Source organism: Salvia hispanica, chromosome 4 (genome assembly GCF_023119035.1).
Source record: "Salvia hispanica cultivar TCC Black 2014 chromosome 4, UniMelb_Shisp_WGS_1.0, whole genome shotgun sequence".
In the NCBI taxonomy this organism is placed as follows: Eukaryota; Viridiplantae; Streptophyta; class Magnoliopsida; order Lamiales; family Lamiaceae; genus Salvia; species Salvia hispanica.
The window spans coordinates 30384693-30400570 of record NC_062968.1 but is presented as its reverse complement, the minus strand read 5'-3'; the positions used below and the strand labels follow the sequence as shown (position 1 = coordinate 30400570).

At 37.5% G+C, this 15878-nt stretch overlaps 3 protein-coding genes across 5 annotated transcripts; 1 reads left to right on the top strand and 2 right to left on the bottom strand.

The window, feature by feature from the left end:
- The first annotated feature begins 1401 nt into the window (after nucleotides 1-1401).
- Nucleotides 1402-3930, top strand: LOC125222467 (octanoyltransferase LIP2p2, chloroplastic-like). The gene is made up of 4 exons (XM_048125104.1): nucleotides 1402-1625; nucleotides 1697-1961; nucleotides 2279-2429; nucleotides 3412-3930. Exons 1-4 carry the CDS (start codon nucleotides 1513-1515, stop codon nucleotides 3726-3728), a joined length of 846 nt encoding a protein of 281 aa, XP_047981061.1. The 5' UTR covers nucleotides 1402-1512; the 3' UTR covers nucleotides 3729-3930.
- A 232-nt stretch (nucleotides 3931-4162) lies between these two features.
- LOC125222466 lies at nucleotides 4163-6539 on the bottom strand. Of its 2 annotated transcripts, none has more exons than XM_048125103.1 (5): nucleotides 6317-6539; nucleotides 6177-6243; nucleotides 5793-6104; nucleotides 4609-4823; nucleotides 4163-4529 (listed from the first exon to the last, which is right to left on the bottom strand). In XM_048125103.1, exons 1-5 carry the CDS (start codon nucleotides 6392-6394, stop codon nucleotides 4311-4313), a joined length of 891 nt encoding a protein of 296 aa, XP_047981060.1. In that variant the 5' UTR covers nucleotides 6395-6539; the 3' UTR covers nucleotides 4163-4310. The 2 variants fall into 2 exon arrangements, with proteins under 2 accessions (XP_047981060.1, XP_047981059.1); XM_048125102.1 differs by having other exon boundaries at nucleotides 4609-4949; nucleotides 6317-6533.
- Nucleotides 6540-7049: 510 nt separating this feature from the next.
- Nucleotides 7050-14609, bottom strand: LOC125223802 (gamma-tubulin complex component 5). 2 transcript variants are annotated; one of them, XM_048127096.1, is made up of 16 exons: nucleotides 14114-14609; nucleotides 13765-14028; nucleotides 13565-13662; nucleotides 12865-13027; nucleotides 12666-12776; nucleotides 11214-12170; nucleotides 10980-11132; nucleotides 10801-10900; nucleotides 10622-10716; nucleotides 9423-9608; nucleotides 9270-9326; nucleotides 9115-9186; nucleotides 8857-8955; nucleotides 8501-8632; nucleotides 8218-8391; nucleotides 7050-7518 (listed from the first exon to the last, which is right to left on the bottom strand). In XM_048127096.1, exons 1-16 carry the CDS (start codon nucleotides 14219-14221, stop codon nucleotides 7378-7380), a joined length of 2910 nt encoding a protein of 969 aa, XP_047983053.1. In that variant the 5' UTR covers nucleotides 14222-14609; the 3' UTR covers nucleotides 7050-7377. The 2 variants fall into 2 exon arrangements, with proteins under 2 accessions (XP_047983053.1, XP_047983054.1); XM_048127097.1 differs by having other exon boundaries at nucleotides 12865-12935; nucleotides 13633-13662; nucleotides 13911-14028.
- Nucleotides 14610-15878: the final 1269 nt, after the last annotated feature.

Sequence of the window (15878 nt, the reverse complement as noted above, 5' to 3'; positions counted from 1 at the left end):
ATGATGTCGAGCTCGTTCGTGCCGCTCCCCGCCGACCGCTCTTCCCGGAGGTAAATCCCCTGGAACTTCCCGATTGCCTCGTTGCATCTGTAGATGCAATTGCGAACCATACTATCATTGCGATATATGGTTCCCTCCGGCCGGGTTTCATTGTAGAGGCGAGTGATGCGCCACCAATAAGTTTCCCCGGTTTGGTTCGTGCCGACGTCCGGATCTTCGGAGACTGCCAAGTAGGCTTTGAACATCGCCATCATCTCACCCGGAGTGTACGGGGTGCGGGTGCCACGAACAGGAGGAGTAGGACCAGTAAGTAGGAGTAGGAGTAAGAGAGCTGCTCCTTCTCCCGATCCGGGTTCGGGTGCCCACCCGAACCCGGGGCGTTTAGGTCGTGCAACGGGTAAGGACGGTAGCCACCCGGAGCTTGCTAACCTTGGGTTTGAGGAGGGGCCGTAAATTGGGTTTCCGGACTATATCCGGCCTCGGAGTCGAACCAATCGTGGTTCCAACCGCGATTGCCGGAGGGGTGATCCCCAAAGCCGGACATTGTGTAGTGTGGTGGGAATTTAGATGATAGAGTAGGAGGAAAAAAGATGAGAGAATGTAGATGATGATAGTATAGATAATAGATGAAAATGTGATTTTTTTTGTGTTGGAGTGGGGGTATTTATAGATGAAAATGTGAATTTTGGGGAAAAAAATTGAAAAATTAATTATAAGTGGGTAGAAAACGGATATATTTTTTTTGGGAAGTGGGAAAATATTTTTTTTTATTTAAAAACATTTTTTAAAATAAATTTCGAATTTTAAAAAAAAAAATGAAATTGCCAACGGCTATGCCGTTGGCCAATCAGCAGCTGCCACGTAATTGTGCTCAGCGGCACGGACGTGCTCTTAGCTAAGAGCAGCGCCGTGCCGCTGGCACGGACGGACAAGCTCCATCGGCGGACGAACGGCTTGGTGCTCAGCGGCACGGACGGACGAGCGGTGCGTTGAGCACCGCTGCGGATGCTGTAAGCACCTCCAACTTCTTGTCCAACTATACACAAAGCCGCTAAAACTTTTAAATATGGCAGCGATTTGGTTTGCCGAGGAAAATTTTTGTATTTTATTTTATTTTAAATCTAATGCTTACCATAAAAATTAGTTTTATTTAGTAGTAGTATTATTGTATTTATTTAAAGAAAATAGAAAAATAAGCTTGGTATCTTCACAGAATCACAGTTAGTTCTAATTAAAATAAATAAAGATATCGACATTTGTAATTATAAATGGCTTTATATTAAAACAAAAATAATAATAATAGATTATTTTAAAAATAATGACGAATAAGCCCATATCTTTTACAAATTTCAGTTTGAGCCAAATGTACAAAACTACTCTTCTTCTTCGAATGGTGTACATTTTGGGTTTGCTTTGGTTGCTCCGCATCCGCTGCTACAAACCAACACCAGCCTTGATGCTGATTTGTGCATTTCCAAACTCGAATTATGACGTAGTAGATGAAGTGCAAATATGAATTTATTGGTCAATCCTAGTCTAAGCTATGCGCCGACGCCATTGAATCAAAACCCCTGTAAAACCACCCGCAAAATCCATTCTTGTCATCTCATCTCATCCCGAAGAAGGTATTTTCTTTGAATTCCACTTTCTTTTAGGCTTGTCTAAGGTTTTTGTACTAATTTATGCTTGAATATAGTTGTGATTTGTATGACTTGCACAATGAGGTGGTGCCGTACGCAGAGGCGTGGTCTTGGCAGAAGGCCATTGTGAGGGAGAGAAGTGCACTGAGTCACAGAAATGAAGATTTCTCAGACAGTTTGATTGTCTTACAACACCACCCTGTTTACACCATGGGCACCGGCAGCTGTGAGAATTACTTGAATTTTGATGTCAACAATGCTCCTTTTGATTTGTACCGCACCGAAAGAGGTGGTGAAGTTACATATCATGGCCCTGGTCAGGTATCACTCTTCCTCATTTTTCACTATGTTTACTTTGTTAGTTGTTCATATTTTTGCTACCAATGGAGAATTGGTCAAAATTTGAGGAATTTCTTATTCCTCTGCCTATCTCAGTTCTAGTTATTCGAATAATGGATCTTCGAATGTAGACTTGTGGTGACTTTGGCATAATAGGCTTGGCAGAAGTTTGGAATCATACTAAATTTTGTCAGGAATTCACTTAGGAAGCCTATGAAGAGATAAATGTGTTCCATTGTAGATATGATATGGTGAGTGATGGTTCTTTGCTCTGACCAATATGATCATTTTCTATGTAGCTAGTCATGTATCCTATCATCAATCTCCGGTATTACAAGATGGATCTCCATTGGTACCTGAGATCACTTGAAGAGGTGGTTATTCGGGCTCTTTCTTCGACATTTGCTATTAAAGCTTCAAGAGTGCAGGGCTTAACTGGCGTTTGGGTTGGTATGTATTGTGATTTCAGTATCTCAGTTTCATTGTTTTTGCTGGTCTATAAGGCGAGGTCATTTGCGTGGAAACACATAAGATTGATGTTTGCGTCCTTTCAAGTTACTATATAGTTTAAAGACATACAAGGCTCCATTTTAGATAGGATTCTCTGCGCTATTGGATAGTGCGGGATGGAATTCATGGAGTCCTTAGAACTTGAATGTGTGAGTTATTGACTTGTTGTGATTGTCTTTGCGGATTCATCTGTAATAATAGTGGGGGCGATATAGATAATACTAAAGAATTTGCTTCAGAGAGCATAAGAAAATCCTGATTTGGTTAATAGCAAAACCCATTCAAATGCACACTAAACAAAAAAAAAGATATGTGATTAGTTGATGTGATCTTTTAAAACAAGTAGAGAAAAAGGAAAATCATAAGCAGCACAGCAGAACTAAGGATCTTTATTCTTGCAGCTTCTTGAGTATTGTATGATAGAAATTCTGGTGTATTGGTTGTATAAATTTTTTATGTCAAATGACTTCTCATACTTATTTTGCTGTCAAGTCCTGGAAATCATCTAGAGATGCTTCGTTATCACAAACAAAAACTGAAAATTAAAGTAGAAAGTTCAAGGATGCAATTCATTTGTGTTTGGCAATCTTTACTTGCATCTAATATTCAAAGAAATTAGCATGGTATATGAAAGATTGGAAGATGTCTTCTCATTTCAGATTGCTGCTTCATATATTCATTCACCATTCATAATTTTGCTGCTATATCAAAGCTTTTATATAAATTATGAAAATTTTGAAATTATTGATAGGTGTTTTGACCTTTCTTTCTCTCCCTCAGTTTGGGTTATCATTCTTGAACTGAAATTAATGTCCATATGCATCTTTATTTCTTTCTTGTCCTCTTTTTGCTGCACATGCAATGATTTCCTACATGAGTTTTGGCCTGAACAATATAAAATCTTTACATCTTCAACTATTAGGTGATGCTAAATTAGCTGCCATTGGTATCAAAGTATCAAAATGGATAGCATACCATGGCTTGGCACTAAATGTAACCACAGACTTACAACCCTTTGATCAGATAATCCCATGTGGGATTAGGGATCGTCAAGTTGGAAGCATCAAGGGGCTTCTAAATGAAAATGGGCGCCCAGTCGAAGATTATGATCTCAATGATGATCAAGATTTGATGGACACTACTTGTAGGTCAATTGTTAGGGAATTCTGTGATGTTTTTCAAATCGACTTGTGCCAAAAAACTTCACAAAGACCGGCTACTGGGAATCTGTTGGCCTAACATCTTGAAAAGCCAATCGTTACAAATGATTTAGAAAAGATACAGCATTCTGTGCACTTTTGATTGTATTGTGTGCTTCATTAACATAATACAGTGAAGAAGAAAGAGTTTTTGAGCAGATTGTCTTAATAACCATAAAGTTTAGTCTAATCCATGAATCTTTAAAACATTTTTGGAATGTATGAAAGGAGGTTATGTTTCATTTTTTCTTCGATTTCAAATAATTATTTAGTGATGACGTAGTGTAATTAAGTTGATGAGTTCACATAATCACATCATCTAAAAGGAGGTATCCCCGCTTAAAAATCTCATTTTGTCATTTTGTTCGTCCTCTAACATAAGTTTATTTTACTTTTACTATTGATGTAGAAAATCCATTCTCATTTTATATAAATCTTGCATATAAAATTGGACCACATTCTACTAAAAGAGGGAGTAGAAATTTCTTAGCTAATCTGTATTTCAATGCTGCAAAATTCATAATCTCGATCTCATACGCAGAACACTACATTCTCTAAAGCAAGGAAAACGAAATACTGTATCGACATTAAGGGGATGAAAATAGATCTATCACTATATACATCAGTAGTTCTCTGCAACTGGCCTCGATGGAAATAGGCGAAGTAGAAATGTCAGGAACGACCAGAGACAGACGACCCCAATAACTCGAAAAGTGACTATCATCGAAATCAAAGCCCCAGTTCTTTCCATAACTGCAGGGGTTGCAGATGCCTCCCTCATCCCGTATACTAACCTCTCAATGAAACTCGTAGCCCTGGTCAACTGATATATCCTATAGACCTGAGGACAATGCAAATACTTTAAGCAATGACTCCATTTGAATCAAGATAAATGAAAATTCAATGCAAGCATTTTGTACCTCGAAGATAATGGGTATAAGAGGCCAACTGGATGAGCCATTCCTCTCAAGACGTTTCTCAAAGATATATTGAACTAAACAACCAGCTAATAAAGGAGCGACTGAGACTAATGCGGAAATACCAATCACTGGCCAGGTAACATAAACAGCTAGAAGCGGGGCAAATACTTTGAAGCCCATAGTAAAGTAGGTTGATGCCAGATATCCTTTAAGTCCTGTGATGAGGGACCATCTCTTTGAGCTAAACTCAAGATATGGCTTCTGTACACGTTCAGTTACAAGCAGAAAGATAGCAAGTCCAGCATAAAAGATTATCTCAGTTGAGAAGGAAGAGATTATTTCTGCGACAAACATCGAAGTTAAAAATTGTTAATGTTTTGTGATCTGAAAATGTGTCTTTCCTGCAATAAGAAAAAGAAAATCCCTGACCCTCTGACACTCATAATAAATGTATTTAAATGTTTGTGATAAATTGATGTTTTTTGATCATACGTGAGAGGAAAATGCAGACAATGAATTTATTCTAGTAAGAGCAAAATCAGAAGAACTTTCTTTCATTATGCCATTCAATCACCTGTTTGCTGAAGTTCACTTTATAAATAGGCTAAGATCACTTTTTATTAAAACAAATTCAGGTATTCTGAATCCCGGCATTTAAGCATGGTGAACCTAAATCTGCTAAGTAGCTTTACATTCCGCCTTTTTCATAGCAAACATCATAGCGGTTATACATCATACAGAATTACAGATAACAAAAATCGAGCAAATCGCCCCTAATCATGTCCAGTTCATTGAAAATAAAAGAGAGAACAATAAAATCTCACTGAAGTATCTGAACTTCAACTTGCAGGAGAACTTATCCACACTGAGTTGCACCAAGTACCATTTCCAGTAAGGCAAATATATTCAGATAAAGGATAGTAAAAACAAGTCTCAGATGGAGCGTTCCTTTCATACTCGAATATTATGACTTGGCTCACAAATTACGAATGAAGATTAATGACACTACCAGATACATTAGTTCGTCACTCAACATCTGAGATAAGCAACTTCAGACACAGTTATATTTTCAGAAAAATAAGATGACTGCATTGTAGTCTCAAGCACAATATACAAGTTAGAACCAATCCAAAAGGCAATCAAACATCACTAAGCATACTCTGCTAAAAGAATTTGCAAAATACCTGCAAAAATCTCATTCCTGAAAGCTTCCTCGACAGCGGCAGCAACAAAGAACTGGGGAACAATCAACGCCGCAATCAAAGCAGCCGGGGCCAAAGCCCACAGTAAGGAGCCAGTCCCTTCCTTAAACGGTGCCGATACCAATTTGCCCTCTTCCACCGACTGATGGCTCAACCCACCAAAAGAAACAGAGCCCGACTTCCCATGAAATCCTTCCGACCCCTTTCTTACAAAAACCCGAAAATCTAACTTCCTTGGAGAAATCAAATTAGCAGCACGTATGAAGCCCTCGCTTCTTAAAGATGAAACCACAGCTGAAATGCGGGAAAATGAGTCGGCTACGCACAATTTATTTTTAAAATAGGAACAAAATTAGGGAAACTTACATTTGAGCTGAATATGAAGGGGCCTCGGAATTATCAACCCAGATTGATTTCTGTGATGCTTGTTGACCTAGGAATAGATATATTTCTTAATTTATGGAAATTATCGTAAGGAAATGAGAGATTGAAGACAGTACACTTACAGCTTGAAATCGGCGGGGCGAAATTTGGATTGAGGGAGGACAGGTTTGAAGGAAAACAGAGGCAGATTGAAGCTTCATCTTTCCGTTGTTTGATATATTACGATTTCGGTGGGAATTTTGAAGGGTGGGGTTTTAGCAGAGATGAATTATCAAACAGGGCTCGATAACTTTATCGAACCCAGCTCAATAATGATGATGCATGGTTGGTTCAAGCCAACATTTGAGTGCCACTAACATATGATCGACCCTTTAGTCAAACCTTCATTTGAGCGATGAACACATTGATCAAAGAGCACATTTTTCGAGCATTTATTTCTAGATTCCTTTTATGAGATTTTAACAAGATTGAGCTTGATTTTGAACACGATTTTTACACTGAAACATCGTTGCATTCGAATTCAAATGTTAGTTTCGCTTCCAAAATTCGACCTCCCACACTATCAATTTTAGCCAAAATTAGATTGTAATTTGTAATAACGTTCTAAACAAAATTTATAAATTGGTGGTATGTTTAGAACCAAAAAATATTTTCATTAATAATATAACTATTTATTTAATAGTACTAGTGTTTAAGTTAGTGAATAGGTCAAAACTCATTTTGATTGTCAAATTTAAAGGCATCATCACTTTTTAAGACAAAAATGAACCAATTCGTTTTGTTTTAATACTTAAAACTTCTCCATCAAATATAATGTTCTTTGACATAAATCATAAAATGATCATACATTTAAGATTGAAAAAAAATAATAGACCTCTTTCTATTTTGCCGTCAAAATCAATCTCACGTGGTTTCGAGAAACCAGTTGATAACAAATCATAGATGGCAAGCTGTTAAAAATCTGCAATATTCTCATCTAACAAAGAATCCTTCAAAGAATTTCACAACAATCTAAGTGTACCTCTCAGTTTATGTACAAAAATATACACACATCCCACGCAGCACGGACTTACGACTCCAGACCTCTTCCTAGACCACGTCGAATAATGCTGAGCTCGCCTTACAAGCTAGTGCGGTTAAATGAGAAACAGGGGTTCGTATACATACATACATTATAGGTTGTTCATGATGGACGCAAGGTAACTGAACCAGGAGCTTTCGTTAATACCCCACCATCGGACATGTAGAAACAGTTATAGTTGATACGAGTAACTAGAGCCGCCAAATGAGGGAACTGCCCCACGTTGAGCTTCACGGAGAGAATCTGAAATTCCAAATAGATAATTAAGACAGGCAAACCATATCTGTCGTGTAAAACTAATGTCCTAATACTCGTGTTTTGTACGTGATATATTCTCGGTCACATGAATGCTAGAAGTTACTGGTTCTCTTTCATTATAGTTAGTTGGTCATTCATAATTGACATTACTGATACACCTCCAAGTGCTTTGAACCAACTACTGGGAAACCAAGAAAAGATGAAGAGAAGCCAAAGAGATAACTTGGGAGATGTTTCCGCAACAAACGTGAAAAACAGAGCAATAAGAAAACAAAGATTGTGTCAGTAAGAAATTCACGGACTATATTTTATTGAACTCTTTTTTTAGACGTTTGCAAGATGAAAAATCTTAACACTCCCAGCTGACATACTCCAGATTAAGAAGTCAAGTTTTGAGTTAATTTCAGTTTAGTCTTGCCAAACTTAGGGGCTTGGAAACAGATAGAAACGACAGAAGTTGACTGTTGACATTGCTAATATTAAAATGGTGTGATTTAATTGCATAAGCAGTTAAAGGTCGTGAATTGTTTAGCGATGAACCCTACACCAAACAAACTCATGGGGTCTAAGGTTCTATAACTTTTGGAAGGAAGCTGGATTCAGCAAAAGAGGTGGAAATATAAGAAAGTAGAAATAATCCGAATAAAACTTCAGGAAAAAAAAGTTTATGACCGAGGAATATACCCTGAGAAGGAAGGCCATGCAGTCATCAAACTGTTTCTCTATTCTCTCCACTTCCTTCTCACATCTTGCTTTTACGGCAGACACTGCTCCACTGCTGTTTATAGTTTGCTGTACAGAATAGAAGTCCAGCGCTAGCCCAAGAATACTGTTTATACGGCTAGCAATCAAACCCCACTGTGGGTAAACAGGGATTCTCATCAGATGCTTACAATTTTAATGTTGGTTCTATAAAGGTTTGCATCAATAACTGCTAATACTGAAACAGAAAACGGCAAGGACAAACCAGCTTGTCTGGAACCACGAAACATTGTCTTTGAATCGACAACAAGTAGGCCTCATGTACTTCAATCACTTCATCAAGAGTTCCAGCTGCTGCCACACCCTCACAAAGTTCTCGCCATGCATTATGATATACCTGTTCATCATATCCAGGTTACAGTCTAAAAGGAGCATCTCTACAAACACTTCTTATTCACAGTAGCTATCTTTCACAAAAGTTATCAGTTCATGGTCTAAATGAAATTTATTATACATGACAGATTGTTCATAAAAACATCTCGGCACCTAGTTATTTTCAATTAAGAACAATAATAAATTAAATTGAAGTTTTTATGTTTGAGAAGTTAGGAGCCACATTACTCTGTCCATAACATATTGATGAAAGGCATCTACAAAATGAAGCAGTTTGTGCTCTAGCAACCAGTGGCGCTTGTGTTTCCTTCTTGCAGTGCTTCTTTCCTGAAAGACACAAAGTTAAAATATTAATATTCAAAATACCGTCATTAGAGGACAAAAAATGTGCAACATAGCATAGACCAATTTCATTTGCTGGAAGTCTTAAAAATGAACGTCCAGCCACTTTAGACAAAATAAAGGTTGCAAATTAGCAAGCCGTACCTTCCACATCCACTTCCGAGCCTTGTCAAGCACAAATTTTGCACGTTTAACTTTCAATAAGAAATTCATAACCTGCAGAAAATACAGTGATGATATCGCCAATTATTAGTTTATCACAAACAAGAGTTATTCCTATGAACACGTCGGAATAGTACCTGATTGTACTTTTTCATTGCTTCCAGGTTCGCTATTAATTCAAGTGGCCAAGAGACCTATTGTTTTTTATACAAAAGATGTTTCAGTTCAAATTGTAGCTGCACCACTAAATTAAAGCTGAATGAGATATAAACATGTTTGAAGGCACATACCTTATATGTGAACTTTAGAGATTCGAGGACATCCATGCCAAAGCTCAGTCCTCCGCCTTTGCGAGGCGTGGAGACAGAATTAGATGGGTTGCTTTGTTCGTCTTCACCAAGATTTCTCCCTACTGATACGACTAACGAATCAGATGTACTCAGTAGTACATTATCAGAAGAATTCCTAATTGACTCCTGAAATAAAGTAAAATGTGGTATTAAAACACTCCTAGCTGATATTCAGAAACAAATGAAGGAAATACTACTCATAGGACTTCCAGAGCAGAAGTTAATAAAATGCCACTCATGCTTCAATAAATTATACTCATGAGCTTTTCAGTACTTCTAAACAAATAGAGTACCCCAATTTTGTCCCTGCACTATGTAGTGATCTTTTCATTTCTGAAATTAACTTGAGCCTGCAAATGCCATGGTTCGCATAACACAGATTTATTTTCCAAAGAAATTGCTGGTTTTAGTTCTCAAAAACACTATATGGGGCGTAATCTAAGAGAGAACCATATTATTTATTTGAGAAACATAGCGAGCAATATGGAATGTCATCAGCTATTGAAACCAAAGGTAGAGTAACAAGCCCAATAAAAAAAATTTGTTCTAGAACAATATCAGCAGCAAACAAAAGATTGACTTTTAAAACGTTAAAACCTACTTTAACATTAAAAGATAAGAAAACATAACTCTATACAAAAGTAAAACTCGATGAGGAATCACATAGAGAAAACCCTCATGGAAAGACAATCTACAAAATCACCAGTACAGAGGAACGAACAACTCTCAGGATGGATGTTATTATTCTGCAATCTGTCATTAACCAAACCACTGCATTTCTCTGGATGCTATTATTCTGCAATCTAGGAGAAGCATAGAGAGAAATGCAGTAGTTTGGTTAATGGACCATGCTCTCAGAAAACAACACTAGCCAAGTCTAGCTCGTTAAAGTCTCCTCGAGATGAAAATAACCATCACAAAAGGAGACTCAAGTCACTCGACAATCCAAAAGGGAAAACAAAATTGCCTAACAGGAGCCATGAAATCTGAAAATCAGTCAGCTGAATATTGTATACTCCAAAGTAGACTTAACTACGTCATGGAGAGTAGTAGGTTATGAGCATAACTATCCATTTGATTATCACAGGTCATCTTATTTTAATTTCCAGAATACTACAGTTTTGAGTTCAGAAACTAACCTGCAATATTGTGTTCAACTCAAAATCATCATCCAAGGACTCTCCTTTGTCTAGCTTATTGAAGATTACAGACAAGAAGTGTTGCAACAGATCACCTGTAAATTGCAAGATCCAGCCCAATCAATAATACGTAAATAATAGTTGATGTGTGAATATCTGGAACAGTAAGACATTGTTACCTGATCCTAATAAATATATGGCACGTAGAAAACCCAACTCATCTAGCAATCTCCAGTCATTCAGTAACTTTGACAACATAGTCCTCCCAATATAATCAGCCTGCATATGGAATCTAAAAGCTGTAGTATCATGCATCGTTGGCATTATAATTGTAAAGTAGGTAATCACTGTCATGAACCTGTTTCTTTATATAGGAGATAAGACATTCTTGAATAATAACCACAGGGAGAGGAGTTGTTTTATGTTCAGTGTTATTGATCCAGGTAAGGGTTCTTGATGGAAGAGTACAATTGTTCTGAAAAGGTAAAACCTCTGATATCTGAAGGTCCTCCTGTGAGATAAAAGAAAGCGTGTTAGACAAAATTAAAATTAGCTAATCTTACTTCAATAAAGCAAATACAGGATACAATACCTGGAAAAATGGAAGCACAGTGGGAAAAGGAAGCAAAACTTCCAGTAATTTTGTATCTTCCAGGAATCTCATATCTTGTAACTCACCAAACTGAAAAGTACTATCTATGTTCTTAAATGCCAAAGAGCCTTCACTGTTATTACTGAATATAGCCTGCCTCAGTGACTCATCATTTAGTGGGGGGAGATGAAATGCCTGAGAAATATTCAATGAGCCCCAAGAATCCTTATTTTCATGAAGAATCTCACGAAAAACAGTAATCGCTGGATTTTGCAAACAATATAATTGGGAAAGTGGGTCGGTTTTATTTGAATGACCTTCGAATGCATTCAGATTGTCGAATTTAATTGCACCTGTCCTCGAAGATGATGTCAAGCAAACATTTCTTTTCTGGGCTAAGGTGTCATCCAATAACTTCTGCCAGAATTCTTTTGGCTGCTTTTTTGCTGCTGAGATCTTATCAATAGTATCTGGCTCCTCACTGTTTCCAACAGATCCAACTAAGTGTTTGTCATCTTGCCATAAATGCTTAGCGATGTGATCACCATGACCAACAAGAGCTATTAGTGACAGGCAAAAGACTTCCGACAAAGTCAACCCAGCTATGCTATACACACTTTTAAGATCATCACCAGAAAATGCTGAAAGAGATGTCAAAGGAGCATGACGGATCAGCTGCAATGATTTACCTGCAGAAATTATAGCTTTTGCAATGTCTTTGATGAATAACGGGCAAGCTTGAAAGTCATTACTAGTATCTTCTTTTCCCATGACCGCACTTGACAAAGATACAGAAGCTCTGCCAGTCAGAACTTCTTTCAATTTAGACAAGTGAGGAAAATCTGGAGCTAAATCTGCAAATTTTAATTTCCCTGACGTAGATGATCTAGGCAGATAGCTTTTCTCCCAAAACTCAGCCTCCTCAATAGCAATTTTTTTATTTGCAACAAAAAACATCTGCAGAAAGAACACAGCACCAACATAGGAATTGCATTCATATTAAATTCATAAAGAAGGATGAACAATCAACAATACCCTATCAACAACAAGGCATGCTTCCGAATTAATGTATAACATCGAGTTTAGATCACAAAGAAAAAATAAAGAAACTACAATGAGGTTTCAGGTGCCATAGCAAACGATGAAGGCAAACAATGACATTACTCAAGCGCATAAGCAAGGCATGTTAATATCAGCAATAGATCAAAGGATGTCCAGCAACTTCAATAATGGATCATGGATGTCCAGGTACAGACTTTTAAGGAGCAGATTAAGAAAATGGAAAATCACAGAGAATGCTAGTGATCTTGCAGTCCCTCAGTAAGGTAAAAAGGTGCATGTATTATATATATGAAAAGAGATCATTAAGTAAAAGAAGAATAGGCAATCTGAATTTCTGACTTCAAATGATCAACAATATACACCTGAACAAAAAAATTGAAAAGGATTTACCTCATCGAAAGGATCATCAAGAGTTCCTTGGAAAAGCCAAGAATCAAGGGTCTCAATATATGGCAGCAAACTTCCTACGAATATATAAAGCAGCATCCGGTATGCATCCTCCTGTAACAAGCATATTTTTTATCAAATCTCAAGAGTTAAGAAGTGTATCTAAGAAGTATGAAATCTCACTAGCAGAGTTAGCTATAACCTCCCCTCCTTGCACAAGAGCAACTTCATTAAGCTTCCCATAAAGATGGTTCAGAATATGCACAGCAATATCTGCCGCAGGGAGAGAGGGATCAAGCTCAAAAAATGATTGAGGGATGGTCCCATGTACTATTTGAAACAAATATTCTGCTCCTGAGCATAGACTGCACCACAGAAACAGTTAGTAACCATAAAAGGAAGCTAAGAAAGGTAGGGAGGCTCTTAAGAAAAGCTCATCATAAAGGCCAGTTAAATTAAGTCAGAAGTTAAGATACAACAGCTTAAACTTGTAAGATGTGCACACTCTAGAACAGAAATGGAAAGGTGTAAGAGCATCTGTTGAATATAAAATGTCTTGAAAAATACAGCTAAGCCTGTTCCGAACAAATAATTCATGTCGATCGCACTGAAATCGAAAAAGAGAAAGATTTAGTGCTGTTCTTTGATTGGATTTTGACAATATGCATTTTCTTTGTTTCTAAGAATCAAGGCAAATTATAGTTTTTGAATACCCACAATTATGGCCATCCTTATACCAATAATGAGAGATGCACCATCATTCAGTTTCTAAAACATCAACAAAAATATTTCAAGTGAGTAACTGCCATTTGATTGCCAGCACAAGCTTTTCAATTCCATTTCTGATAAGCAATATGACACACAATATTACAGCCCCAAAACCAAGTAATATGCAAACAAACCTTGATAAAGAACTCGACAACCCCAAGATAGACACAGCAGTATTAATACTTGGGTTGTTTATTTTCACCTGTTCCTGTAAAGCAATGCCCCTTATCCTCTGCAAAGAGAAGACTTAGCTGAATCAAATCATGAAAAGCATAGAAAGAATAGGCCACATAAAAATTAATACTCATAAAGAGTTCATATTAATGTGACATACTCTAAGCCAAGTGCTAACAGAGCTAGCAAATGCTCTTAAAGTTGGTGGAGTCAAGCTCTTGGTTATCTCAACTTTGTTCACCACAATATCAACCAATTTTAAGCATGTTCCAGCATATAAAAACTGTTCAAGAATGTGAAACAAACTTGTCTGGGAAAGATGAGTCACATAGATCCCACTTTTGAAGCGAAAAAACAGGCCAGTGTCATCCCAATAAAATAGCGAACCCGATAAACCTTGAAGCATCTGCAACAATCCTCGGACCTAAACCCGGGAAAAAAATTCATATACTTAATAAGAAAAATGTATTAGAAATAAAGTTCTATCCCTATTAACTGAAGCAAGTTACCAAGTCGGATTCATTTGTCCTCAAAGATGCAACTGGAGTTGCAAAATGTATTCCCCCACCAGTGAGGGAATTATGGATTGTATGGATTAGATTTGCTGATACTTCCATCTCTGCGCGAACCGTGCTAATTAATGGTCGTGAAAATCAATGGAAGGAAAACAGAATTTGGTTGGAGCAATTTGTCAAACAGTTGAGCAGCAATGGCTGAAATAATGTTCAGCCACGCACTCTCCTCAGGAGATCTTTCCGTATCATGCTCTTGAGGAGAGCGTGAAGCGCTATAACAGGATTGTAGATTCTAGGGAAGGAATTGTGAATCGTGAATTTTGGAGACACTCAGCCTTCTTTAGTGCTCTCAGTCTCTCTCAGGAGGATGGATCTAGAGTAGTTGGTGGTGTAAGAGGTAATGGTGGGGGGAACGGCAGCAGTTGTGGTGGCCAGCGGTGGGGGATGGGAGCGGCAGCGGTGGCGCGGTGGTGGCAGTGTGATTTAGATTTTGGTACTTGAAATTTTGAAATAAAATAAGCTAAAAAAGGAATAGATTTAAAATTCCCACTCAAATTAAAGAAAAGAATTTATAATTTTAAAGAGTGAACATATTTACATCCGAAAACTTGTAACGACGCAAATTTGTGATCTTTAGAAACATCACTTGTGATCGTAAAGACCAAATGGTCTCTAACATAGGCTCGTTTTATCAATTTAATCCTTAACATTTTCTTTTTGATTATTTGGTCCTTCACAAATAAACTCGGACCCGAATCGGTCCTCACTTAACAGAACCGTCAAAAAATAGACGGTCAACGTTATTTAATCATGTTTTGACCAAAATTAACCATTTTAATTAATATCTTTAATTATTTCAGAAAAATAAAAATATAATTGTGTAAAACACATAAAAAAAGAACGACGAACACGTCTTCGTTCTCTTCATTCTCATCAACTGATGTTGATGTACAAAGCATCACTTACATAGCGGATAAATCATCTTCAAGATTTCTCTCAACTCCATAATCTTGACCTGAAATCTGCCAATTTCTCTGTTTTTTTCATCCCATTAAGAAACTAGCCTGCTTAGTGATTTCAGCTCCTAAAATGCTACTGTCAAACAATACTTATTAATGATTCGGTTTCCCCTTCAAGAAACTCATTTTTTTGGATGGGTTTTTTATCAAACACTTGGTGTGCAAAGTTTGTTACTTGTTATTGCTTTTGGGTTTAGGATCTAAATGTCAATCCAATTGCAAGCAAACACATCCAATTGAAAACAAATCACTTCAACTCGAAAATACAAAAGAGCATTACAATAAAAATCAAAATTGTCCATCACCAAATCACTTCAACCGGAAAATACAAACAAGTAACAAAATAACCCTAATCCATGCATAAAAACACTGTGTAATTTCTTCATGGCATGATTATTCTCTTCAATTGCTGTCAAAATCAAGTCTAAACGATTAGTTTCGGTCTCACCCGGCGACGGTGAAGAGGTCACGACATCGTCGTCGTCCTCGATTGAGTCGATTGGCTCGCACCACCTAAAAAATTCGCCAATCTTTTCTCTCACAACCAAAGTAGAGCTTCCCTTTACTCGGTTTGTCATTGCTTCTCACGATTCGGAGTGAAGAAAGTTTCTTGCAATTGCAAAACTCGTACCGGAATCGGAGGTCGCGACCACCGCTACTCTCGCCGGACCGTCTATTGTACAAAGAACGCTCCATAACTTGTTCACAGTTGCAGCCGTCGCCGGAAGAGAGAAGAACGA